The 27,883-nt window shown below is 34.7% G+C and overlaps 1 protein-coding gene across 1 annotated transcript; it reads right to left on the bottom strand.

Moving 5' to 3' along the window:
* Positions 1 to 821: 821 nt before the first annotated feature.
* On the bottom strand, positions 822 to 22,578 carry LOC126712835 (transcription initiation factor TFIID subunit 5). The gene is made up of 19 exons (XM_050412324.1): positions 22,251 to 22,578; positions 20,469 to 20,550; positions 20,280 to 20,358; positions 16,468 to 16,565; positions 16,316 to 16,372; positions 10,913 to 11,000; positions 10,708 to 10,817; positions 9,216 to 9,323; positions 8,888 to 9,039; positions 6,975 to 7,085; positions 6,807 to 6,876; positions 6,685 to 6,724; positions 2,779 to 2,943; positions 2,546 to 2,622; positions 1,924 to 2,040; positions 1,539 to 1,804; positions 1,356 to 1,451; positions 1,151 to 1,226; positions 822 to 1,050 (listed from the first exon to the last, which is right to left on the bottom strand). Exons 1-19 carry the CDS (start codon positions 22,433 to 22,435, stop codon positions 997 to 999), a joined length of 2,031 nt encoding a protein of 676 aa, XP_050268281.1. The 5' UTR covers positions 22,436 to 22,578; the 3' UTR covers positions 822 to 996.
* Between the last annotated feature and the right edge of the window lie 5,305 nt (positions 22,579 to 27,883).

The raw sequence follows: 27,883 nt of genomic DNA, 5'->3' as shown, positions 1-27,883 counted from the left end.
AGAGAGAAAAGAAGAATAAGAAGAAGAAGTAGTGCCTAAAAATATATAAGAATACACGAAAAACATACACACACACTCATATATATATATATAGAGAGAGAGAGAGAGAGAACTTTCAATTGTGAGGAAATTAGAAGAATTAGCTTAGGATGTATGTCTATCCAAAAAAGAAAAAAAAAATGTCATTTAGATTGAATGAAAAAAATTAGAAGTAATTATCTAAAAAAAGCAAAACAAAAATGTTATATAGATTGAATAGGTTAAATATGTAGTTGAATACATTGCTTCTTTTCTTCTTTTCTTCTCTCTCTCTCTCTCTCTCTCTCTCTCTCTCTCTATGTTGGTTTTTCTTTTACACAGTAATATAATAAAAATAAAAATAAATGATTAAATGAAGATTGTTGCAGTTTTTTTTTTTTCCGTGTACTGTGTTTTTTTTTTACACGTGATAATATAGTTTAAATAAAAAAAGGATTAGAAAAAGAGTTTTGATTATAATTAAATTAATATTTTTATCAATTTAGAAATTATAAGAGAAGATAAGAACAAAAAAAAAATTATATATATATTTTTTAAATCTAAAAAATTTCTACAATTTGGTGAAATCACTTAACGCAATCACGACTTCTAATCCTAACTTTTATTATATAGTATATGATATATTCAAGCACAAGAATCTTCTCCATGCAAAGAATCAAAATGAAGATAACTATGGTGGCTTCCAGAACTTGAGAAAACTACTTTGGGGGGAGAGGAGAGAGAGAAAGGAGCATCTTGGGCATGGCAGAACAAAAAGCTATGCTAAGCTAAGGATCTTCAAATTCTTCCAAAATGCAGCACCTTTTACATAACTAACAATTTACAAAGAAAATTCTGCAACATTATACAACAAATTTTCATAAAATAAATCTGAACAAGGTAAGAGACCTTTGACCAAAAATTTAAATATTTAAACATAACCCGACCCCTCAGATCTTGTCCAGTGGACAGAGCATTTTATACAATTTTTGAAAGGACTCCAGCTGCAAAAAGAAGATTTCTTCGAGAAAACTGCATGGAAAACAATATCACATCATTAGGAAATCATTAGAACAAATCGCAACCACAATTTTGAAAGAGAAAAATGAGGATGTTTTGCTTTGTGATTTACCCGCAATGCATAGACAGGGCTAGACTTGGTTGGAAGCGTTCTCAATGATCTTAGTCTGTTCGTATTTCCACTTTTGCTGATGAAATTCAAGATTCTTGTCAATCTCTCTCTTCAAAATTAGTTCTAAAGATGCAAGAAATGCGATAACATCTAACAGTCCTTGTCATTAGTCTATTTAAAATGAATCAGATTTGGATGTTCTTACTTTTCTTCAGTTCTTGCCACCTTCGTACTTGCAGTTACATCCCATAATTTTACAGTGCAATCAGCAGACCCAGATGCAAGAAGTGAGCCTTCACAACTGACATGAACAAGGACGGCTTAACATAAAACGTGTGAATTAACAATTCAAGATATTCTGTTTCAGAAGCAAGAAAATGACATCCACCTGAAAGCAAGCGACCATACACATGAGGTGTGACCCATTAAAGGTGTGACACAGCGACCACTTGAGAGGTCCCACATCATGATTGCTCCATCTTCATCACCAGAGGCCATATACCGACCATCAGATGACATTGCCAAAGACAAAACCATACTCCTGTGCCCAATAAATATTCGGACACACTCCCCACTTTGTACATCCCACAATCGGACTGTTTTATCACTAGAGCCAGTGGCAATGTAGTTGCAGTTGACGTGCCATTGAACACACTGAAATAAAATTGTCCAACCCATCAGATATAACTAAACATCTTACAGAGATTTACATTTGGTGGACAGTCAGTAGGCAACAGGTTATGTGCGTGTCTGTGTGTGAGAGATCTACTTACATCGACATCAGATAAGTGCCCTGCCATTATTCTTAAAGGCTGTATTCTGTCCATGGACCAAATCCTTGCTGTTCGATCATGTGAAGCGCTGGCAAAATAATGTCCTAGAGGACTAAACTGAACCAAGAAAAAGAGGAAAACATGCAATCTTAATGTATTGAGAGGGATACTTACGTTAAAAGGAAATTACTTCAACTGGAATATGTAGAGGCAAAAAACTATAGTACTCTTACGCTGAAGGTGACTAGGAACAACAGGCTTTGATACAAATGTTTTTTATGAAACCTTGGTTGCTAGCTCAGTCTAGTAATGAGAGTAGAAACACAAATTCATATAAAAACTAATCCAGGGATTACTTCAAACAATTGCCTGAGTACATAATATTAAACTAAATGGCCAATGGCATAAAAATATAATGTTATTTATTTGAGAGTCGACCATATTCGAATAGGGTTATTTGGATGTGACAGCTGCCCAATTCTTGGTGATTATAATAAGTGCAATGCAAAAATTGAGACTCATTGGTGGTACTAGATCCATATGAAAGAAATTAAGATTTAGGTAGCTATTGTCAGAAGACATGGAAGTTATAAGAAAATCAGGTTTACATAATCATCTTTACCTGAACATCCCATACAGGATAATTATGGCCTTTATAGCAGACAAGATTTGCATTCATTGTAGTGCTCCATAACCGAACTGCAGCAGAGTAACATAATTTTTTACTTTTATATAGTAGTGTCAGGCTGTCAGCACAGGCTACACTATTATGATTTATACAAAAGAAGTTATGGCTAAACAACAGAGAGAGAGTTTGAGCCAGTCATCTTCAGATGATAGTCTAGAAGAACACACCTGTCGAGTCTGCTGAAGAGGAAAGTAAAAAGTCACCGAGAGGGCTAAAAGTGGCAGAATAAACCGGGCCCGAATGACCCTGAAATAATGTATAAGATCTTTTCCCGCCGTTTGACCCTAAAACATGTTCACTTGAAGTAGTATCATTTTCACCCTGCAAAACAGCTGACACCAACACCATTCAACATTGCTGTTCCTCTTTAATAAGAACATCTAAGCAGTAACCAAAAATACAGTAACATACGCATAATCGGATAATCCTGTTACAAAGAGACGGTCTACTGCCCATTAAAGAACATATGACACTAAGACAGCCAGCAATGCTGTATATAAATTTACAAAGAGCATTCATATATTTACTCCCCTTGGCCCAAAATGAGTTCTTCCTTGAAAAAGACATGTTTGCTTGTAATAAGTGATAAATGAATGTATTGAGAACTCACATTTTAGTCTATGATCTTCAAAGTTGCCCTTCTACTTTGTTCAAAGAGAGAATAATCGCTTTTAAGGAAATGGGAGGAAATGGGCAAAATAAAAAATTAATGAGGATACACTTTTAATAGATAGGGAGTAGGGAGTAGAGGAGAAGGTTTATCCTTTATTCTACTAAAGTAGGGAGTAGAGGAGAAGGTTTATTATGTTGGAACCCGTATAACACTGAGATTGGAAGTAAAATCTTTTCTTAGCGGCATACCTCAGCTAGCATTCCTCCTATAATAATGGGATGGAGGGTAAGGTTGTGGATATGAAACCCACTGAGTGGATAAATTACCAATCATAATAATAAAAATAACATTTTACAGAGTGTCTTTCCCATGGAGAAGCATTTGGAAGTTCAAGGTTCCAACTAGAGTGACTTTCTTTGTTATAGACTGCAGTTTGGGGAGAATCTTAACTTGACGAAATGACATAATTATGATAGATTGGAACTGTATGTGTAAAAAGAGTAGGGAGCCTATTGAGCACTTGCTTATTCATTGTGACATTGCTAGGGAATTGCAGAGTATGGCTGAAAGTCTTCAGGATTCAATGTTCAAGAATTGAGATGTGATTGATCTTTTCACTTCTTGGTGAGGTCGGTTTGGTCCACATTAGAGCATTGGCATATGGAGTGCAATTTCTCAGTCTCATGTGGTGCATTTAAAGGGAATGAAAATTCCTGGAGCATTGACAGGTGTGAAACATTAGTTTTAGACCTGAAACTCTTGTTCAGAAGATTTTTATATGAGTAGATGGAGACCACAAGACAATATTCTTTCCAAACTTCTCTGAGTTGCATGATGTTTGAAATTTTCTTTGTTTATTGTTGGTGTATCTCTTGTACAGCTCCCGAGTACTTGGACATTGATGGGCTATGCCCCTTTTATGCCTTTTCAATTACCATTTACTTAAAAAAATGGGGTTCTATTTTAGAAGTTAGGGTTAGTTATGTATTCAAGGGCAGAACTGTAATCTTCATAACTCCTACGCATTAAGGTTATTTTGGTAATTGAATTTAGAATTTTGTCTAGGAGATTTTAAGTTCTGTTAGGTTTTTATTTCCTTTGAGTCCAAGTTCATCTTTTATTATCTTACTAGGTTTTTAGTTAATTAGTCCAATTAGAAGCTCTAAGGCTATTTACAAGAAAGAGTCCTTATATGTTTGTGCTCAATGTCATTAAAGAATTAACGGAAATGATTGATAGAAACAAGTGTTTTGAGTATTGAAGCATGTTGGCCTTAGTTTGTTTCAACCTTTCTCTTCCCTCTCTTCTCTTCAGCATTCTGTCATTATTCATACATATTGGTCACATGCATTATACATAACCTTTGCACAAATTCAATCTTAAGCTCCATTTATTTCAGCGTAAAATGTATTCCAACAAAAAATATTTTCAGTGGTAAATGATTTGCTTTTTGTTGCGATCTAGAAAATAATTTTTTACTTTTGGTTGCACTGCAAATTTCCAATAACGCTAGCGATATTAGGGAGGAAAGTGGTGGTGGTGGTGGTGGTGGCAGGGGCAGATGATTAGTGACAACAGGCAGGTGGTGGCCAGTGGTCAGTGATGGTGGCGACTGTGTTTGGTGACCAATGGTGGTTGGCAATTGATGGCCAATTTGGTTGAAGATCGGCCGGCAGTCATTAAGTTGAAGATCAATGTCCGGCAATCAATAATGTTTAGGTAGGCTACAATTGGTCAGGCATAGGGCAAGTATAGTGGCAACCAATGGCTGGTAGTGGGTGGCAACAATGGCAGGTGACCAATTGTTGGTGGCTATGGTTGGGCTAATGAGGATTAGTGGGTGAGTGGGCTGTGGTCATCAGCAATAGGTGGTAGTGGCAGTATAAAGGAGTTGAACTCAAAGGGGTAAGGCTTTTTCCAGAAGTGTAATTTTTCATTGACCGTGGAAAACATTTTCCATTGGGTAACGTTTTCAGTTGCACCAAGCTACCAAAAAACAAGAAAACATTTTCTCAACTCCTTTACTACCTTAAATCAAATATTTTGCCTTCCCTATCAACCTTCTCATTCTTGAACCCTACACCTCTCTGAAGTTTTAAATTCTAAATCAACAAATTCTCTAAACCTCAATACTGCAAACATAGATAGATTCCCCAACCTTTCCAATGTCAAACCCCCCTCCCCAAATGTTAAAATTAGTAAAAAGCGCGTGCGCGTGTGAGAGAGAGAGAGAGAGAGAGTGATACCCCTTGCTAGAACACTTCAAAGGGTCGATAAATTGAATTTTACAAAGATACACAGAAGCCCATGAAGTGGAAGTGTGAGATATACTTTGGGGATTCTCTTTTTTTTTTGGGGGGGGGGGGGGGGGGGTGGTGTGAGAGGGGATGGAGAAGGCATTGCCTTGATGTTCACAAATAACTTCATAATACCTTTCATAATGAAAATAGTACTTTTAAGAAAAAGGAAATATCACTTTGGGTAAAAGATAAGTTTTCTATGTAAAATGTGTAAATCAATACACAAACCTAATTGATAATAATGATTTGAATAAATTTTTTAATCAAAATGGTCTAATGATATACTCCTACATCCAGTTCATCTGAACAATTGAATTAATGTCAAACCTTTAAGTAAGTGCAATACTTCTTGTGCAGAATTAAGAAATTGACCATAAGCAAACAAAGCATGTCCACATGCAACATACTTATCAAAAAAAATATAATCTGCATAACAATATCAAAACCAATCCTGAATTTATCAGTTCTATAAAAAGCACTGCCAATGAGCACTAACTCAAATGGCATCTCCTCTCCTTGTAAGAATAAGGTGGAGGGTGAGGTTGTGGGTTCAAGATCCACCAGATGTGTGCATTTACCAATAAAAAAATATATATATATATATTATATGAAAAGCACTCTTTGACAAAAAAATAATAATAAAATAAAATAATAATAATAATCCTCATATTCCAAAACTATATTAAAAGACAGTGCTCCATGAAATTCAGCACAATGCCCTCATGACACAAACACAATAATTCTTATAATTCATAAATTCTTCATGCACAAAGAAACACGAAATTCTTTTTAGATTCTTTACATAGAAATAGACTCTTAAATAGTTGAAATAAGCTTCTTCCACAATTTTTTGGGCACATCAACTCTATATCATGTCTTTTTTCTTTTCTTTGACCCCAAAGGAAGGAACAAGGGAATATTCAAGCTAGTGACCTCCGATTGTGCTAACCCTAGTGGTTCAACCCTATATCAGGTGTAAAGTATATGCATAAATTTTTTTTTTTTTTGATAAGTTATATGCATAAAAAATTTAGATCCTATTGCATTAACGCTATTTTGCAAATCTAAGTACATAGATTCAAATGATAGTATGTTGCAAGCCAAAAAAAAGGAAGTAAAACTCATTCAATGGAAAGTAAATTTAATTTTTACAAACTTACAACCAACAGCTTCTTGTCCAAGCTTTGCCATGTCCCAAACCTGTGGAGGCAAAATTTCAAAAATTAGCAAACATTAACCACAACAAGAAGCATATTGGTTATGACATCTGATAAGATACAACCTTCAATGATGAGTCTGAAAATCCACCAGCAACCAAAGAACCATCATGGGATATTGATGAACAGTTTAAGCTGGGACAATTTATAAAAAAAAAATAAAGGAATTTGAGTATCAAATATAACACAAGAAACAAAAATTAATCTTAAACCATCAAAGTTATGGAGATTACCCATTATGTGTGTTGATAAATGTATAGAAGTTGACAGATGGCAGTGAAACACTACTCAACTGTACACGGTTTCTTAGGTCCTCAAGAATAGACTTTTCTACCTCTGTTGAACTGAAGCAATCAATAAAAGATCAATCAATGACCTGCAGCAGAACTTCAAAATTAAGAGCATTGTGTACTCTTACGCCAAGATCCGTATCCAAAATTCATCCAACAAATCTTATTTAAGAAAACATCAGCATCAGAATCATAACACAATGAGGACAACTGGATTTTATTCCACAGCATATCTTCTAATAAAATGTGAATGCAATTAGTATTAATAAATGTAAGGGGCTCAACCAAACCCACATCTAACCTGGCTTGCAAATCTTACACTATGTTTGGGAGTTTACAAAAGTACGGAATGGAATCAAAGGAACTATGGTGTATTTTCTCTAGTGTGTTTGAGAGTTATCATAAAATGAATGGGACAGAAAGAAATATAATTTTACTATTATTTTATACCCTTCACCTTTTATTTAGTTTTTCTTAGAATAAGAATAAAATCAATATTTCACCTCCACTTCATTAAAGGAATGAGTATTCTTCTCACTTTTATAAGGAAAACTTAAGAGGGAATGGAATGAAATGAGCATTCCCTCCTAACCTTCCATTCCTTCCTACCAAAAATTAGGGTTGTAATGAACCAAGTTGTTTATTAACAGCTCGAGAAAAAAATTGTTTATGTTTGTTTGTTTAGTAAACAAGCCAAACTCAAACCCAACTTTGGGATTAATTATTAAACCAACCAAGCTCAAATATAATAATGTGCTCATGAACAAACTCGTCAACATGAAAGCTCGAATTAACTATATATCATACTATATATTTATACGTATACTTGTCTAAAAATATATTTATATATACTTGAAATTTGGTTGTATAATTTTGTAAATCGGATCATATGATAAAAAATTATTACTTGTAATAAAAATTCGTAAATTTGTAAATGGGTAAAACATTTTAGTCATGATTTTACTATATATAGGAAAAGAATAAGTTAATCAAGTAGCTCGTAAACAAACTCAAGCTTGCTCGACAAGTAATGAACCAAGCTTGAACATGTAATCTTGTTTGGTGATGAGCTCAAGCTCAACTCGTGTTCAAAATAAAATTAAATGAACAAGCTTGAACTTTTAATACTTAGCTCAGCTCCTTAAAATACCCTTCAATCCATTACTTTCCCCCCCTCTCAAACAAGCTAGAAGATATCTAAATACTTAATTTACAAGGTAATTTTGAATTCAAGATATGATTTAAATTCAAAACTTTAACTCCCAAATGTAAAAGTCCAATCTAGCATTTTTGGCCACAGCAAAGCAGCTCAATATATCAATGAATCTTTTAAAACCAACACCTGTGAAGCAAGTATTTAAAAAGAGTACAAAATAAAACTGATTCCAATTGAAAAATGACCTAGACTATCTGCTAATTATGTTCCAGTTGACTGCACTCAGATTTTGTTCGAGGATGGTGTGATGACGGGTTTTGTTTTTTCTTATTCTAATAGTTTCATATTCTGGTACAAATCTATAAAACTCAGTAAAGCAAAACCCCACCAATACCATAAACCATTTCATATTCTGAGCCAAACTATAGATATATGATTCAATGAAATAGAAGTTGATTTTTTTTTTTTTCAATAATCCATTACTTAAATGCTTAACAATAGAAAAAGACTTTTTAAATCTTTTCTGGCACCTGTCAAACAATTTGATAACCCTATATACAGTCCTCAATCACCCCAATCCTTTGGTAATTAAGAAGTACAAAAAGGGATGAAAAGAAATATCAAAGCATGGTATCTGCTCATAGCTATAACGTTTGTGTAATGACAAATAAAAAAGATAACAGAGGATTCCAGAAAATACATTACTGGCAAAGCAAGCTCTGGTTTAACTCGTGGTGCTGTAATTACAGCATTGGCCTCAGGACGCCCAGTTTTCCCTGTTGCACTTGCAGCCTTGTCTTTCTTCAACTTTTTTGTTGACGAGCCTTGCTTTCCTCCTTCGACTGATCGTTTCTGAACAAGAAACAGACAACACAAAAGTTGAGAAAAAGAATCCTGAACGCGAGACCATCAATCAAAATGGAAACAACAATATGACAGGGAAAAAAAAAAAAAAATCATTGATAACTTAGTCAAGTATAAATATTTAGATATGGGAAAAAGTCAAAGGGATTTTAAGAACAATATACCTTATTCTCATCCAATTCCCCCTCTTTCGTTTCTCCTTCAGCCTTTTCCGAATCTGAAAGCAAAACCCCGCTCTTTTCCAAGCGTTCTTCTAAAGAATCTTCTAGCAGCTATAACAAATATACAATAAAGCTCAAAATTAAATAACCAACCAGAAGAAATACACATTTATTTAGTTAACTAACCTTGGCATAGAGCTTCATAGCTACATTAAGGCTGACTGATATTCAAATACCAAAAATTGCTTTAAAAAATATCATATGCAAAAGCTAACTTTCAACAATGCCTAACCCTAACAGCAGCCGACTAAAGGCCAATTTGGGATGGATGCAACTTTTCCATAAGATGAGAAGCTGTAGTTGCCTAGAAAAGCAACCAAGTACTGCTTCTCAAAGCCACCCTAAAACCCCAAGCCACTTCACAAACTTGGTGAAAAGTTGCAGCACCTTTGGAGGAACCAAACAAGCTGTAGGTAGCTTCTACTTTTTTAAAGCTGAAGAAACCCTGGAAAAGCCCCAACAAATAGAGCCTAAAACTAAAGGCAGCCATGTGTAATTTGTTACAGCACCATAGGGGGTTAATCATAAATGACTCCTTTGAAACTTACAACAAAATAAGTACAAAAATATCAACCGGCTTAAAGAATGCCTATTACCAAAAGATGGGAAGTTTACCTTCCAGTGAGCAGTCATCAACAGCATGAACGCTTTTTCAATGAGTTTAATTACTTTATTAAAATTCAACAGCACAAAAACTTTGGACTTTTTTTTTTTCCAATTGGATTCCCCCGGGGAAAATGTAATGAATTCAATCAAAACCATTCTTAAGAACTCAATTCAATACACAACATTGGATAAGACTCAAATTCTCAAATTTAAACCTAAAAAATTTAGACCAAAAGTAACTCAGATAATTCTTCCTAGTTGCTAAATGATTCTTTCACAGTGGTAACCTGCATGTCACACATTGACCAGCTTACTTTAATCACTCAAAAATCCCCTACAAGCATAATAAATATTTAATATGCAGTTGAAACTATAACAAAAGAACACTTAAGACACCACATCATTTTGAAAGTATATATTCATTGAGAACCAAACTCCTTATTTTGACTAACACAGATTCAAAAGTTCACAAGTAAAATATTAGTGTAACATCAGAAATTTATTTTAGCAATTCAGTAAAAATTTCAGCAATATTTCCATCAACATTCAACTAAATGTTTGTATCAGTTAAAAAACCCATACCTTAATAGCAAAAGCTCTATCAAAATCAATGTCAAATAATTTAAAACACAGAACAATAGACATATATGGGGCAGTTATTTGGCATTTCAAAAAAGATGAAAGCCCAGAGTATATTATCCTACTAACTTGCAATAAAAAAAGATGGCCACTATACAAAATTATAAGACTGCTATCCTTTTGAATTTGAAAATATATTCTCCCTTTTGATACATAAAATAAATGGAACTCAGCATCTTTTATGACTCACCCCCCATTGTATTTCCTTCTGATTTATCAGAGTGGCCTCATCCTGGCTGCTTCCAATAAGTGTAACAACTTCGGCATCATCAGAGATTGAGATGGGCTGTCCCGGAGAAACTGCAAAACCAGATATATAGACAACAAAAATTCTATGACCATAACCCAACATATATATTATAATATACATGCGACCAAAAGGCAAACATTTGTACCTTGAAAGTTAATATGCTCATTTATAATCCCAAGCATTATGGTCAATTGTGTCTTGTGTAGATACTGCAGCAGAAGCTCATAGGAGTACTGGCAGGATATTTTACAAAACATATTTCAGCAGAGTACCAACATATCTAAATGATAACCATCAAGCAACTGTTGAAGTGACATCAATCTCCACAGCGATTAAAGTAAACAAGGCAAGCAATGACTCATAGCAAAAAAGAAAAAGAAAATCGTGTCTGTAGATTAAAAAAAAAATTATAACTAATATATTTGTAATTACAAATACTAGTTGTTATCTATCCACCATCTAAAACTCAAACAAAGGTTGAAGTTGGTATACCATCATTATTAACAGATATAGCACCAGAATCATTTTAATTCAAATATAGCATACATCCCATAAATATTAAAATAAAATAAAATAAGATCCAAATATCTAGAAAGTAGTAGGTATAACCGTATAAGCAGATAGACATCTATCCCTCTTGCAACATCAGATCACTCCATATATCATGATAAGAAAAAGAAGATAGCTATAGCTTAAGGACAGTACATACATTATAATGAGCACATAAACAATAATCATTTCAGAAAATTTTAGCAAATTCTAGAGCAATCATAGTACATTAGGATATTAATAAGCATACCAATCAGAAATTTGATCCATAACAAAAATAAGTCCAACATCCACTGAAATTCCCAGCTTGCATGATTTTGTATGATAAGCAAAATGAAGAGAATATTACCTGAAGATATAAGGTTAGGGAGTCTAACATGTATTCCATAATGTGCAATCTCCTAAAACACAACTATTGCAAAGAAACAGCAGCCAAAAAATAGAGTTGAACCAAGTAGTTGTATTTGATGCACAACAGTGGATGCTGTTGAAGTTACACACATGGTTTTAAAAACCGGTCCGGATAGAGAACCCAAATAGATATGTATTTTAATCCATATCTATTTGGGTTTGCCAACATCTCACTCCAATTACCCTGCCAACATCTACTCTAACCCAACCTAACCATTCTGATAGCTACTAAAAAAAAAAAAGTAAAATGTAAAAGTTATAGAATAATAACTAATCTAGATTAGTTCTTTATAAATAATAAGAAAAATATAATGTAGATGATTTATAAGAAAGCGTTATGCTAATAACAAGTATGCATTCTTATCAATTCATTTCGCAACATTGAAACCCCCATGCCCTCTTTCTTTTTCACACTACTGATCTATTCCTATCCAAAGCAAACAAATGAGCAATCCCCTCTTCTTTCACTGATGTGGGTTTGTTCCTTAGCTCACTTGTTTCTCCTTAACCAGACCACTTAGCTTTTTATAATCTCACGATTCAAAATTTTACTAGAAGCTAAAGCATCTCGTTTGCTTTATAAATCTCATATCTTATAAACCCTATCAAACAAGTAAATTTTTTGATCAGGTTTACTTATCAAAAAAAAAAAAAAACTGATCAAATAACTTACTTACTAGCTAGCTTATTCCCCTCATCCCTGGATACAAAAACAAACAACATGGTCTTTCTAGAAACTATGCAAATTACTTCTGGATCCATTGAGCGACCTTCAAGTCCTAGGATTTCTTAGTCTGCAGAATTTTTAGATGAGAACTTCACCTCTATTAGCCCAAACTCAGGATGAAAAGGATGGAGGCTTGGAGATAGAGAAAGCAAGAAATGCAGAATTTCAGAACAGTTTCTACAGTGTTTTGGCATCCTCACTGAACAGGTTGAACCAGTCCAGTTCCCAGATTTAATGGATGAACCGGCAGTTTTCAGTTTTTACTGTTATTTTAGATTTTTGTTTTTTAAAGTGAACTGGGCCGGACTAGGACCCAGTTCACAATAGAACCAGCCAGCCTGGTCCAATTATTAAAACCATGGTTACACATTCGTACATGAAAACAAATAGAGTTGAACACAAGTAAGTGCACATGCAGGCATTGTTGTCAGTATTGTACAATGTGTATTGTATCGTGTACAAAAAGTTCCGTATCATAAGGGCATATTGTAAGTATTCATGAATCGTACAATACATAAGTGTGTATAGGATATCGTAAAATTGTACAGATTATACCTATACAATACTTAGACAAGTGGGTTAAAATAAGTTTTTTTGTTTAAAATTTGTGCTTTTATTTGAATCCAACAAGTTGTTAGACTTGTTTTAACACACAATTATTGGGCTACTTAATTGAGCCCAATAAAATAACTTGTCCATGATTTTTTACCCCTCTTCTCTCTTACTCCTGCAAAATTTGGACTACACACTTAATGCTTAACTTTCATATTTGCAAATTTATTGTCTATATTATGAATAAGGTATTAATTGACATTATATATATATATATATATATATTTTTTATATAAGTCTACGAAACTAAAATGCCAAGAAAAAAATATAAAAAAAGTTATTAGAATGAAAGAATAAGATATAGTAAATGCTGATGATAAAGAAGAACAAGTTAATGAAGAAATAATTTTGCAAAATGATGAACAATATGATAACATTGACTTACATGAAGTTGATTAGGCAAGATGATAAGTATGATGAAAAAGAATTATCATTTTAGCTCATTGTCATGTATCACTTTCGAATTAAATCAATTTGAATGTGTATGTTATAAATACGTGTTAATTTGATTTATTTAGCTAGGTTTGTTAAATATTATTATATAAGTACTAATTAAATTAGTTATTAGTTGAATATATTTCAAATTTATAATCAATATAATTTTTTTTGATAAGTAATAAGAATATATTAAAAGAAGAGGGGAGTCACCTGAGTATACAGGAAGTATACATCAGGGACAAAAACAAATCAAGTGCATAAAGTACAAAAGTCCATGAAACCATGGAATGAAGAAAAAGAATGAAAGCCAAACATTGTAACCCAATCCAGAAGAGTTACAGTGTTTTTTATATGTATATCTATAATTTTTTTTTTTTTAATTTTATTAGGTGTTTGTGTATCTTACAATACACGATACAATACAATACAATACACAATACACAAAAATAAAAAATCAATTCACGATACGATTCACATATTGACAACTATGCGTACAGGTATGGTCCAAGTTATGATGCAGCCATGGAATATTAACTTGCTACTACTTTGCAAATTTGTCTATTCAACATTCACTTATGGCCTTGTGAGACCCACGTGCAAAGTTCAATTGAAGTATAAGTCATGTGATTTCTGAGGTCTAGGTATGCGTTCTAGGGGTTAAAAAAAAGTTTTTAATTTGGGATTTTATTTTACAAGTTATGGTCAGTTTTGCATTCAGGCACACTAAACTTTCTGATGTCTAGTTATATGTGTTCTAGGGGTTAAAATAGTTTTTAATTTGGGCTTTATTTTACAAATTATGGTCAGTTTTGTATTCAGTATTCATGGACAGACTATAAATTCTGCAAACTTTGCTGATTAAGGGTATTCTGGTAATTTAGTTGAGTCCAAAATTGTCTAGAAGATTTAACTCCTTTTGTTAGTTATTCCCTTAATAGGTTTTTAGTTTACTAGTCAAAATAGAAGTCCTAATTTTTTTTATTTGCTGAGTAAATAGGAGGAGTGGGGGAGGTGGGGTTCGAAACCCAAACACTGGGCACTACAAATGGTGCCACTACCACTGGGCTAGTGCTTGAACCCCACCCAGAGTCCTGATATTACTAGTACAAGAAATAATCTATATACACACACACACGTGTGTGTGTGTTCTCAATTTACTCAAAGAATAGGAGTTGATTAATAAAAAATATGGAGTGTTTTGAGTATTGAGGCATGTTGGCCTTATTGTTCTTTTTCTCCTTTTCTCTTCTCTTTGTCCCTTCTCTTTGATATTCTGTCACTATTCACAGTACTGTTTATTGTTTATTCTGTTGTACACAAATCGTGAGCATATTCGATCTCCATTTCTTCTAGCCTCTTTGCAACCCTAAATCAAATCTTTTCTCTTTCCCTACAAAACCTAAGTCATTCTTCAACACTAAGCCTTCTTTCTAAAAGTTCTAAACCACAAATCCTCCTAACCCTAACCCACCATGAGCACACATAGACAAATTCCCTAACTTGTATATGTTGTTTCAAAGCAGGATCACCTTGCAGATGGCATCTGATGCTTTACAATCATCCAAAAAAATTTAAGTTTAGTTAAAAATGGAATTCCATGCTGGTGACACATTGAGGAAAAAGGGTTTTGCTTTTGTTGACTAGTGTTGTATGTGTCATTGTTGTGAAGAGACAGTGGATCAGTTATTGCTTCATTGCGAGAAGACTTCTCAGTTGTGTGTTTTTTCCAATCTTTTGGGGTTTCTTGGGTCTGATGATGAACGTTACTAGATATTATTTTTGGTTGGAGGAATTGGTTGGGGAAGCACTCATCAGACATTTAGAATTTGGTACCGTTATGCTTGATGTGGTGTATATGGAAGGAGAGTAGCAGATGCACGTTTAAGGATGTAGATAGTTCGGGAGACCAGTTACTTGCTTCTTTCTATGGTTATTTGTTTGATGGGTCTCGAGCTTGGGGACTCACATCTAGTGATTCCCTCCCTTTGTTCATATGTTCTCCTCTCATGTAATTAATTTTCTGTCTGTTTTCCTTCTGTAGTTTTTGTCTACTCTTGTACTTTTTTTGCATAAAGTAGTTTTTTTTAATAAAGACTTTTCTTACTTATTAAAAAAAAAAAAAAAAGGAATTCCATGCAGAAGTGTAGTGCGATAAGGCATCATAAGCCTAAGCTAGATCAATGATCTTGAGCCACTAATGTGGAACCTATAGGAAAAATGGCTCCAAGGTAACTTAATAGGTACTATGACTTGCCAGTGATCTGTACCTCAATCGGTAATTCCTTTCTTCATAAGTTCTAGGTGGAAGGTGAGGTCATGGATTCAAGACCCATTGGGTGATTGTAACTTACCAATAAAAAACAGGTACTAGGACTTTAGTGAACTAAAATTAGAATAAAAATAACCTGCATTCATTAAAAAATTATAGGTAATACACTTTATTATTAACATAGATTATTTCATGCTCACAATGACGAGCACTCCACAACCTAAAAGAACTACAAAAGAAATAAGCACAAAATAGTAGAGATTTTGTAAAACCTATAAGAGTGCTACTATTTGTAAGACCTCAGGCTTTGGACTAATCAAACACAGTATGAATCTTTTTTTTGATAGATAATAAGAGTTTTATTGATGAAAAAGAACAATGTGAGTTTTATCAAACACAGTATGAATCAACAATGCTTCCAACTAATTCATTGATCTAACAGCCTCCTTCTACAATAGCCACTTCAAACATAATGGTACAACTTTCCAAATATAAATTGCTTTTAATATTAACAAGTTCACTCAAGAGGAACAGGATCTTACCTGACATATCTTTATTTTGACTTTGCTGTGCCTAAGAGAATGAGCAAATTCCATCTCCTAAAAAAGAATATGATCATTAGATTATTTTGAATTACAATTTAGCCATATAAAGAAAGGGGAATGTGATATGAAAATTCTAAAATAATAATTACCTCCAGATGAGAGGGAGAAAGAACTCCTTCCAACTTTTGAAGGTCTCGTGAGTGCATCATTTCATGGTCTTCACGGAAACTATTGAAAAAGGTTCGAGCTGGAGATACCAACCATTTTTTTTTTTGATAAGTAAGAATATTATATATACGAAAGGCTACTCTATGCATCAAGAACATAGAGCAAACCCAGAAAATACAAGAAGGAAACAAAGAAAAAACAAAAAAGAAACCCAATCCACAGATTAATTACAAAGAGAAAGAGAGCTAATGAAAGAAGGGAGAGAATCACTAGTTGTGAGTCCCCAAGCCCAAGACCAATCAAAAAGAGTCCCACTAAAAGAAGCAAGTATCTGATCACCGGAACTATCCAAATCCTCAAAAGTCCGCCGATTCCGTTCCTTCCAAATACACCAAAAGATGCACAATGGAACTAAATTCCATATCTGAGACAAGTGCTTCCCCAACTAATTCCACCAACCAAAAAGCAAATCTGGGCGATCTAGGTACAACCCAAGACAGGCCAAAAGTTATAAAGACAAATCTCCATAACCGATAAGCCATCTCACAATGAAGAAGTAAGCGGTCTACTGTCTCTCCACAATGTCGACACATAATACACCAGTCCACAAAAACTAATCTCCTCAATCTCAGATTATCACCCGTTAGGATCTTATTCTAAGCTACACACCAAACAAAAAGGAAACTCGCCTAGGGGCCTTTACTTTCCAAATAGCTTTCCAAGGAAAGACAAATGAAGGAGAATTCCTTAATTTGTTATAATATGACTGGATATCAAAATCCTCATTAAGCTTCAACTTCCATCTCATTTGATCTCCCACATCCATTGGAGGAGTATTAGCTCCCAATATACGAAGAAAATGCAGCCCTTCATCCATCTCCCAATCATTAAATTCTCGAATAAAACGAACATCCCAAATTCTTCTAACCTCCGCCCCCTGCCTTGACAAAGAAGCATCAACAGATACCTCCTTATCAATGGCAATACCATACAACCTTGGGAAAGCCAAGTGAAAAGGTTGATCCCCACACCACCCATCTTGCCAAAACCTCACTCTATTCCCCAACCCAACAACAAACTGACAATTTTTGCTAAAATCCTCCCATCCCATACGAATACCTCTCCACAAACCACACCCATGAACTCTCCTACCCAGTATTGAGGTCCAACCTCCCCATTCTTCCCCATATTTTGAAGCTACCACCCTCCTCCATAACCGATCCTCTTCCTTCCCAAACCGCCACAACCATTTCCCCAATAAGGCCTTATTGAAAGTAGTAAATTTCCTTATCCCCAAACCACCATTGGCTATAGGCGCACAAACTTTATCCCATCCTACCAGATGAGTTTTGCTATCACCCCATAGAAAATCCCTCTGCAATTTTTCAATTCTATTAGCCACATGAGTAGGAATTGTGAATAGCGATAGAAAATAGGTAGGAAGTCTAGATAGTGTACTCTTAAGTAACATCAATCGACCCCCCTTAGACAAATACAGCTTCTTCCACCCGGCTAATCTCCACTCAAATTTTTCCAAAATAGGATTCCAAATTGAAGGGGAATTATGTGAAGCCCCCCACGGCATGCCAAGATAAGACATAGGCAACTTTCCAACTTTGTAGCCCAAAATTTCAGCCAAGGCATGCACATCATCAACCTCCCCTATTGGAACCATTTCACTCTTATGCACATTAACCTTCAAACCTGTTGCCGCCTGAAAACTAATTAACAGCAACCGAATATGAAGGATTTGCTCCACATCCGCATCACAAAATAGGATAGTATCGTCTGCAAACAGTAGATGTGTAACACATTCCCCACCACCCCTCCTACCCTCAACTTTAAAACCACTAATCAAGCCAGTTCCCTCCACTCTTCTCAACATTCTACTAAACACCTCCATCATAATCAAAAACAGCATAGGAGATAGTGGATCCCCTTGTCTTAAACCTCTTGAACTACCAAATAAATCGGCTGGAGACCATTAATCAAAACAGAGAACTGAACTGTGGCCCTTCCTTGATACATAACATCCTAGATTTTTGTCTCCAGGAAATTTCTTCCAAGGAAAGAAGATGCTCCACCTAGGCCCTCAAAGCTACCCTATGACCTTTCTCCCCATTAGTGAGACCAAAGTCCCCTTCCTTGGTGTCTAAATTTTTCAACTCCTCCAATAATTGTTTCTTTTGACGCTCTACATTACCAAACTCTCGGCGATTCCATTGCACAATATCCTCTTTTAGAGCCTTCAATTTTTTTGCAAGCACGAAATTAGGTGTACCTACAAAAGAATGCCGATTCCACCAGAACTGAACTCTATCTACAAATCTCTCCGTCTTCAACCACATATTTTCAAATCTGAACGGACTTTTCCCCCTTGCCATTCCCCCTGCCTCCAAAAGAATTAGACTGTGATCTAAGATAGGACGTGGTAAAATCCTTTGAAGAACATCTGGGAAACGGTCCTCCCAATCTGGAGTGACCAAAGCTCTATCAATCCTGGACATCGCTGGTTGATCAGTACCACTTGACCATGTATATCTACCTCTGTCCAAAGGCAAGTCAACCAAGTTAAGATCCTCAATAAATTCAAAGAATTTTTCCATAGCCAAGGTCAAACGTGCCTCACCCCTACACTCACTAGGATAGCGAATAATATTAAAATCCCCAAAGCAGCACTACAGTAACCTCCAATACTGCTGAATACCCACCAACTCATCCCACATGTGACCCCTCTCAATATTCTCATTTGGGCCATAAACCCCCGAGCATGCCCATATAAAACCGTCCCCCACCCCTTGCCACTTTACCGAAACTAAGAAAGTGCCAACCATAACCTCCACCTTCTCCAAAACCCTTTTATCCCACATAAGCAAAATACCACCAGCAGTCCGATCAGCCTCCAAAACAGCCCAATCCACATATGACCAACTCCATAAACTACAAACCAACTGTCTATTCATGCTAGCAATTTTCGTCTCTTGTAAACAAACAATATCGCACTTCCACTCCTGCAACAAATTCTTCACCACAAGTCGTTTTTGAGGATCATTTAAACCTCTAACATTCCACGAAATCATTTTTATCTTCATAAATACTAAACTATCCCCAACTACTGACACCAACACAAGACCACCCTTTTATCTCATAATTCACCGAATATATCAAGTTTTGCAACTCTCTACGTCCCTTGTTTTTGGACTTAGCCACTTTTTTACTACCCGTTTCTCTCCTGTGTAACACATTGGCTGCTGCCATCACAGTTTCTAGCCTCTGTAAGAGAGCAATGCACAACTTCTCATGTCGAGTCGTTGACAACCCAACCAATTTACTGAACCCAGGAATTCTGTGCTTCATCCAGCCAGAAATATCTAACGTATTCTCAATACTCAATACCTCAGTGGCCTCCTCCAACTCTGCCAAATTTGTTGACACACCCGGATCAATGATTTGCAGAGGTAAACAATCTGACACTTCTGTTTCACCAAAACCCACAGTAAAATCCACTGCATCCTCCACAAGCATGACCTCCCTAGGAAGACTTAAAAGTTCCTTACTAGAAAAAGAATTAACCTCCTGACCCGATACTCCATAATCATTAAACATATAAACATTACAGTTGTTGCATTTATGAGCAACTTTGGTGAGTTTGAAGGGCAAGATACAACATAGTAAGAAAACAACAACATTAGTCATGTAAAAATAAACACATAAAAGTCATTACAATAGAGGACCACTTCAATTAATTTATGATATTAGATACAAAACATTAAGAAATAAGCTCAAAATATACCTTCTTGAATATGCCCTTTCACCACCAGATCCATGAAACAATGAATAAATACAGGATAAAGCACACGAAGCAACTCATGCTGCATATGTTATAAAGCTGATTTAGTCGAATCTTGCTGATTTAGTCGAATCTTAAACACCGGGATTATGAAATGAATTTCCAACTTAAAGCAATTTAAAATCTAGTTACCTTGTATAAATCTAGTGAACTATAAGTCCAAGACCTTAGCTTGCTATATCCATCCTGATATCGTGCTGGAACATTCTCCAATCTGAAAACAAGAACTTTCAGTATATAATGAGAGCAGCTTTATGAGAAAGAACAAGAGCATAAACACCCAAAAGAAAAAGTATTTTCCAATCCATTTAATGATCGCCCTCAAAAGAATGTATTCAGTAGAAAGAGACCAAATTTAGTCCTTATATCAGCAATGCCAATTACCTGCTACAGAAATAATTACTCTAATTACCACAAATATCCTAGCTAAGTTAGAAACGAGAAATGATTCTCCCCACCTCTCATGTTCTTCTAAGTTCTAAATCGTGGCACAACCAAAAGATTTTCAAACTGAGGATCTGAAAACTTTGGGAATATTGTTTGAGAAATTTAACAACTGCTCTTAGCAAGTCCATAAAGAAGCCAATCAAGCCAGCCAGACCAATATTGAGGGAACCACACTTAAGAGCAATTTACTGCAAACAAAGGCATGTATTCACATAAAAAGCAATGCATGTTACTAATCCGTTCAACATCTTCATTCTAGCTTATAGTGAATGACGTAAAACATTGATGGTCAACACCTTAGTTGGATTAAAGCCGTAGTAGGTTTTGTCAACTGTTGTGTGGACATACAATGTAAAGTTGGATAGCTTTTTTTTTTTTTTTATTAGTATGTTACACACACATCTGGTGGGTCTTGAACCCACGACTTATCCTCCACCTTGCTCTAAAGTTGGACAAACTGTTCATAGAAGTTCCTAAAAGAACAATTTCAAATTTTTATCCTTGAAAAGAATAAACCACTGACACATCAACAGGTAAATTTTTCAAGTTGCAAAAGGAAAACTTTCAAAACTGGATGAGTATGGTAATCCATCTAATGAAAACAAAATGTACTAGAATGCCATTTTATGAAAATAAATATTATCTACACTATTTATAAAATGTCAAGGTAAAAAATATCAGAACATTTGGGCACATGTTCCAACAACGAGGCTAAAGATGAATATCTTGGCGCATTCAGCAATAGCAGTCATCTTATATTTATAGAGATGAGAGTAACCTGCAAGCACAAACATATTCACTAGCCCTCTCACTTTCCACTAGTTTATTTTGCATGATTTACAGTTTAAAACAAATTGAACAATGATGATATAATACCACTGATGCTCTAATTTTCCAAAAAAAAATTAGTTCACTATAAATCCCCACATAATTAAAATAAATAAAGAAATAAACCCAACTCTCACAACATAGAGAAGTGTCAGTGAACCATAGGCAAAACCAAATCTTTCCTACACGGTCCCCCTACTATCCAACCCACCAAAGAGTAGAAGCCCACAGAGCTTTACGACCAAAAAAAAAAAAAAGAAACATCAACAGGATCCTAAAATAAAACATGGGTAGGCAACAAAATAACCATTCTGACAAAGAAGTCTCAGAGACAATAAATCAAACACTTCAACTACAAAACGAAAAACACAGAATACATAACACAATCTCAAAGTTTTTTTTTTTTTTGACCTCATCCTCCACCTCCACCCACAACATTATTCAATGATAGAGAGGAATGCTACTCATAAAATGAATCAATTTCAGTGTTTCATTCCTTTTCTTTCATGGTTTTTGAACTAGTGCTCATTGGCTTTCTTTTGAACAAAGTAAGTTATTTGTTCCTTTCACATTCTTGAAATTTTACATACATATAGAGTAATAGAGAGAGAGAGAGAGAGAGAGAGAGAGAGGGAGTACTCGGAGAATGAGAGGAGGTGCTTGGCGAAGTCAGGGTCAGTGATGGAGTTGGTGGAGATGGAGGATGAAGAATTGTTCTTGCTCTGATGTTGTTGAAGTTCTTCTTGGAAAGCGTGCTCAGCTTGCTTAAACCCTTTCTTCTTCAAATACGCTACCACGAATTTCTCTAATTGATCTTCCTCCATTTCTCTCTCTCTCTCTCGCTCGCTCGCTCGCTCCCTCTGAGTGAAACACTGGTTTAATTTAGGTATTGCAGTGTTCCCTGTGAGAGCACCCGGTAGTACCACAGAGAAGGTTGGTTTGCTTTGTTCAGGGCAAAAACGCAGAGTTTTGTATGTTGAGCTGACTTTTTTTCTTTTCTTTTTTTTGGGACGCAGCGTTTACACAAAAAACACAGTGATGGGCCTGTTGGTGATTGGACCAAATCCCATTTTTGTGGACCTTATAGAGAATTTCAAATTTCAGATCCAATTGGAACTCAGTGAACCCAAAGTGGGATTTATTAACTTGTATGGGCCATTTGATCCACATGATGTTTTTATTTGTTTGCAAGCCTTCTTCGGAACTCATTTTTAAGAGTCTATTTATAACAGCTTATTTAATCGAAATTGAAAATTTTTTGTTAAAAGTACTATATATAAAACTAAAAAGTAGCTGAAATAATATAATGAGATCCATAAATAGTAACAAAAATAAGTTAAATGGTAAAAAAAAAACTGATTTTTAAGCCAATGTTAAACGCACACTTAGCTAGAGCATTTGCATAAGACAATATGCATTATAAAATAAAAAATAAACTCAATTTTACATATTCAAGTCTTAAAATCACCTACATTAATCAAGCTAAAAATGTGTAAATTTACAAAATTGTTATAGTAACAATGTAATTTTACACAGCACTATTCATTTGGCATTTAGTTTTTTATTTTTCTTTATGTATTCCAAAAATAAAAGAAGAAAGTGGATGATAGTTGTTATATGTGATAAAAGATAAACAATTTTAAATAATTAAGAAAAATTTATATTTTAATGAAATAAAGTTTAGAATAGATACTTTAACATGAGTATTTTTGAAAAATGATTATATAAAATAGAAAAAGTAGATCTTCATGTTCAAATAAACATAAATTTTTGCACAAGCTAACGTGAATTCTCTTAAGCAACAATGTCATCACCAATGTATAATTGTCACCAAGTGCTCATGTAGCTCAAAGAGACAGTGAGTACACCAGTTTCTTTCTCTCTCTTTCTCTGAATTTGCTTTCAAATACTTATAAAAAAAATAAATAAATTGCTTTCAAATACTTATAAAAAAAAATTAACAAAACTACGACTGATAGAACCAAAAAGAAATTACATACTTGGTTTAAATAGTTTGATTTTCCAATCAATGAAAAAGCTTTAGAGAGTAGGGTTTTTTTTTTTTTTTTTTTCTTCCTCAGGTCCCAAACGCAATAATTGAATATTAAATTTTTATTATTATTTTTAAATCACTAACCAAACATTTTCTTAGCAAGCCTTAGAGCATTCACATCAAGGTTGCTAAAAATTATAGTTTTTAGAACACTATTTTATCTACTTTAAAAGCATTCACATTAAAGATGGTATAAATGCTAAAATGCTATATTTGCAACTAAAACACTAAAAAGTGGGTTACAACAAAGGTGCTATAGCTAAAAGTAATAACACCTTAGCTACAATAAGCTGTTATCTTTGACAGCTTACTACAGCTATATCTTATAATAAAAAAAATATATATATATATATATATTAAAATTTTCTCCCTCTTCTTCCCTTTAAAAAACATATTTTATTTCTCTCTTCTTCTTTTTTTCCTTCTTATCTTTTCAGACCTGCTGTTCCTCTCCTCCTCCTTCTTCTTCTTCTTCTTCTTTTTTTTTTTTTTTTCTTCTTCTTCTTCTTCTTTCTCCTCTCGCTCTCTGAACTCGATCTCCCTGTGGCTTCCAATTTTTTTTTCAGTGGGTTTCGATGGTGAGTCACGGTGGCGGTGATTTGTGGGTTTGATTTGGAGGCACGGTGGTGAGATCAGTGAGTGCATGGGTTGGATCTTTGGGTTACAATTTTGTTTTGATGGCTGGTTGTTTTTGGTAGATGGTTGTGGTTTTGCATTTTTTTTTTTTTTTCCTTCTTCTAGTAGTGGGTTAGATCAACCATTGGTGAGTGCTTGGTTAAGATTTTGTTTTTGCAGTGGCTGGTTGTTTTTGTGGTGGTGGGGTGGTGGTGGTTAGTTGTGATTTTGGTGGATGGTTGTGGTTATACTTTGGTTTTTTTCTTTTTCTTTTCTTCCTGCAGGGGGTTGTGGTTGCCATGGTGGTACCTGTGACTTGTGGTGGTGGTGGCTGTGGTGGGTTGTGGTTGCTACAATGGTGGTTATGGCAAGTGGACTGGTGGTAGGGGTGGCGGAGGAGGTGGTTGCTATAGATTTTTGTGTAGTTGTTTTATTATTATTTTAATGAGTAGTTTATATTATTTAAATGAAGTGGTAAAAAATATAAAAACTTTGATGTTTGATGTATCTTAAAGTGGGGTAATATAATAGATAAAGTAGGTTTTTGAAGCGTTAAAAGCTAAAATTTTTAGAATCCTTGATGAGAATGCTCTAAGGAAGCTAAAAATTATAACTTTTAGCAACTTAAAAAGTAATTTTATCTATTTTAACAACCCACTTTACAATACACCTAACATCAAAGGCTTTATATTTTTAGCAACTCATTTAAAATAATATAAATAATTCAATAAAATAATGATAAACAAACACCACAAAAATCAACACAACAACAACAGCCACCTCCACCATCGCCCTACTAGCCACAACCACAAACCACAGTAGAAAAATAATGATAATAATAATAATAATAATAATAATAATAATAATAATATATCTAGCCCTTAACAACCTTCCTCTTCCACTTCTCAACCTGCAACAATTAACCACAAAAAAATAAAAATAAAATACAAACCCACAACCTTCCTCTTCCACCTCTCAACCATAACCACAAACGTAGCACAACTTAACAGAAATCAAACAAATTAATGACCAAATCAGCCAAATCGACCCACGAACCACATTGATACCCACAAACCACTCCGACACACGAACCAATCGACCCACTCCGATGTCCACAATTAGACCCACGAACCACCGGGAGATAGAGAGAAGAGAGAATAGATAACAGAGAAGTGAGAGAGGAGAGAGACGAGCGAATAAAAAAATGAGAAAGGAGGGAATATATAAAAATAAAATAAAATAAAATAAGTTTACCTTCATGCTACAGTGAGCTGTTATTGATAACAGCTCACTGTAGCGTGAAGGAAAATATAGCTAAATATTTCAGCTATAGCAACTTTATTGGAAGGGTTTTTTTGTGTGGTTGAGATGCTAAAATAACTTTTGAGTAAGTTTTTTTAGCATCTTTATTGTGAGTGCTCTAACACCACACTTTACAAAACACACAATATCAATGGTTTTATTATAGCATTCAATGTAATAAAATAATATATCCAACACAATAAACAACAACCACAACCACCCATAACAACCATCACCAAAGTTGAAACTTGAAACCTATCCAAAATGAAATCACAACAAAGACCCACAAACCCACCAAGTCATAAAATCAAATCACAAAACCACCAAAACAAGCCAAAATCAAAACAACCCACACTTGGTGAAGAGCAACGAACTCGACCCACGAACCACCAATCGATGAAGAGCGATGAATTTGACCCATAACAGAATCCCACCAAACCCACAACCCACCGAACCCACAGTGAGAGAAAGGAGACCCATTAGCCACCACACCAATTGAAACTCACCACTTGCCATCATTGCAAACCCCAGCCCAAAATCAAAATAGAGAGAGTAAGAGATCAAACGTTGGGGAAAAGAGACAAAGACCACCCACGACCATAGAAAAACCGAGAGAAGAGAGAAAATCATAGAGTGGGTGAGAGGAAGAGAGAAGAAAAGAGAGGAAAAGGAGAAAGTGATAGGTCTGAAACGTTGGAGAAGAGAGAAAGAGTCAAGGAAAAGAGACATTGGGGAAGAAAATAATTTTTTAACTAGAGGAGGAGAGATAGTATAATAAAATATTGGTTTTTATTTTTAACTTTGTGCTACAGTAAGTTGCTCTAGATGGAAGCTTATTGTCTAAAATTTAAAAAAATTGTAGATTTAAGAGCTCTTGATGTAGTGCTGTTTTTAGTGGGATAGGTGCTATTATAGATTTTTAGCACTTTTAGCATTCTTAATGTCAATGCTCTTAGGATGTTATTATGGGCTTTAGGCTAATCAAATGTTCCCATCTAGCATAGTAGAGAATAGCCCGTTTGAGAGAAACTTTGGGTCGAGCATATTAAGGCCTTGTTTGGATTTTTTTTTTTCATTACTCATCACTCATCACTTAAAATACCCTATCCGTACTTGTCATCACTCAATATTTTTCACACTGTTTGTGGGCCCCATACCTATTACTCGGTGCAGTTTTTTTTTTTTTTTTTTTTGCAGTACCCAAACTTACCGAACCCAGTGAAAAAAAAGAAACCCAAACTCATCAAACCTAGTGAAAAAAAAAAAAAAAAAAAAAAAAACCTCGAACCCAGTGAAAGAAGAAGGAAAAAAAAAAGAACTGAAGACTGAAAATTAGAGGTGATGAAGAACCAAAAAAAAAAAAAAGGAAGAACAAATTGACCGAACCCAGGAGAAGAAAGGAAAAAAAGGTCAAAAGGTGCGGCTGACCTGACTAGTAGGTCCCTCCATGTGTGTTTAATTACAAAAATGCCATTGAAAACAGAGTTATAGAAATTGAAAACAGCTAAAATGTGTTTTCAGTTTCCATAACTCATCACTCAAAAATCAGAGAATTGAGTGATGGAAACAAAAACTAGAAACAGAGTTATTGAAATTCAAACAAGCTTTTGAGTCATGGGTCCCTCCATTTTTGAGTTATGAGTTATGGAAATAGAGTTATGAGTTATGGAAACTGAGCCCATGTTTGGATGCTTTTTTTTGGTCACTCAATTTCCGTCACTCATCACTCATCGCTCCTCACTCATTACTCATCACTCTAAAATACCATATTTGTTTGGCACCATCACTCACTTCCCATCACTCAATATTTTTCACACTATTTGTGGGCCCCATACCTGTCACCTGGTGCAATTTTTTTTTTTCTTCAGTACCCAAACTCACCAAACTTAGTGGAAAAAAAAAATGAAGACCGAACCAATGAAAAAAAGTAAAAAAACCAAGAACAGACCGAACCAGTGAAAGAAGAAGAAGAGGAAGAAAAAAAAAAAAAAAGAACTGAACAGCCAACCCAGGAGAAGAAAGGAAAAAAAAAAAGTCAAAAGGTGCGGCTGAGTACTATTTGTGGATCCCCTATGTGTGTTTAATTACAATATTACCATTGAGTTATGAGTTATGGAAACTGAAAACAGCCAAAATGTGTGTTTTCAGTTTCCATAACTCATAACTCATAACTCAAAAATCAAAGAATTGAGTGATGGAAACAGAGTTATAGACTTCCTAAACAACCTTTTTGCTATGGGTCCCATCATTTTTGAGTTATGAGTTATGGAAACTGAAAATTGAGTTATGGAAATAGGCCATC

Source organism: Quercus robur, chromosome 2 (genome assembly GCF_932294415.1).
Source record: "Quercus robur chromosome 2, dhQueRobu3.1, whole genome shotgun sequence".
Taxonomy (NCBI): domain Eukaryota; kingdom Viridiplantae; phylum Streptophyta; class Magnoliopsida; order Fagales; family Fagaceae; genus Quercus; species Quercus robur.
This window is presented reverse-complemented; position numbering and strand designations above follow the sequence as displayed.

Coding starts and splice junctions, on each gene's coding strand:
- LOC126712835 (XM_050412324.1), bottom strand. CDS start 22,435: ATGGAGGAAGATCAATTAGAGAAATTCGTGGTAGCGTATTTGAAGAAG. Junction 10,818..10,912: donor TGAGCATATTAACTTTCAAG/GTACAAATGTTT, acceptor CTGGTTTTGCAG/TTTCTCCGGGACAGCCCATC. Junction 2,041..2,545: donor ATCCTGTATGGGATGTTCAG/GTAAAGATGATT, acceptor TTCTTGGTTCAG/TTTAGTCCTCTAGGACATTA.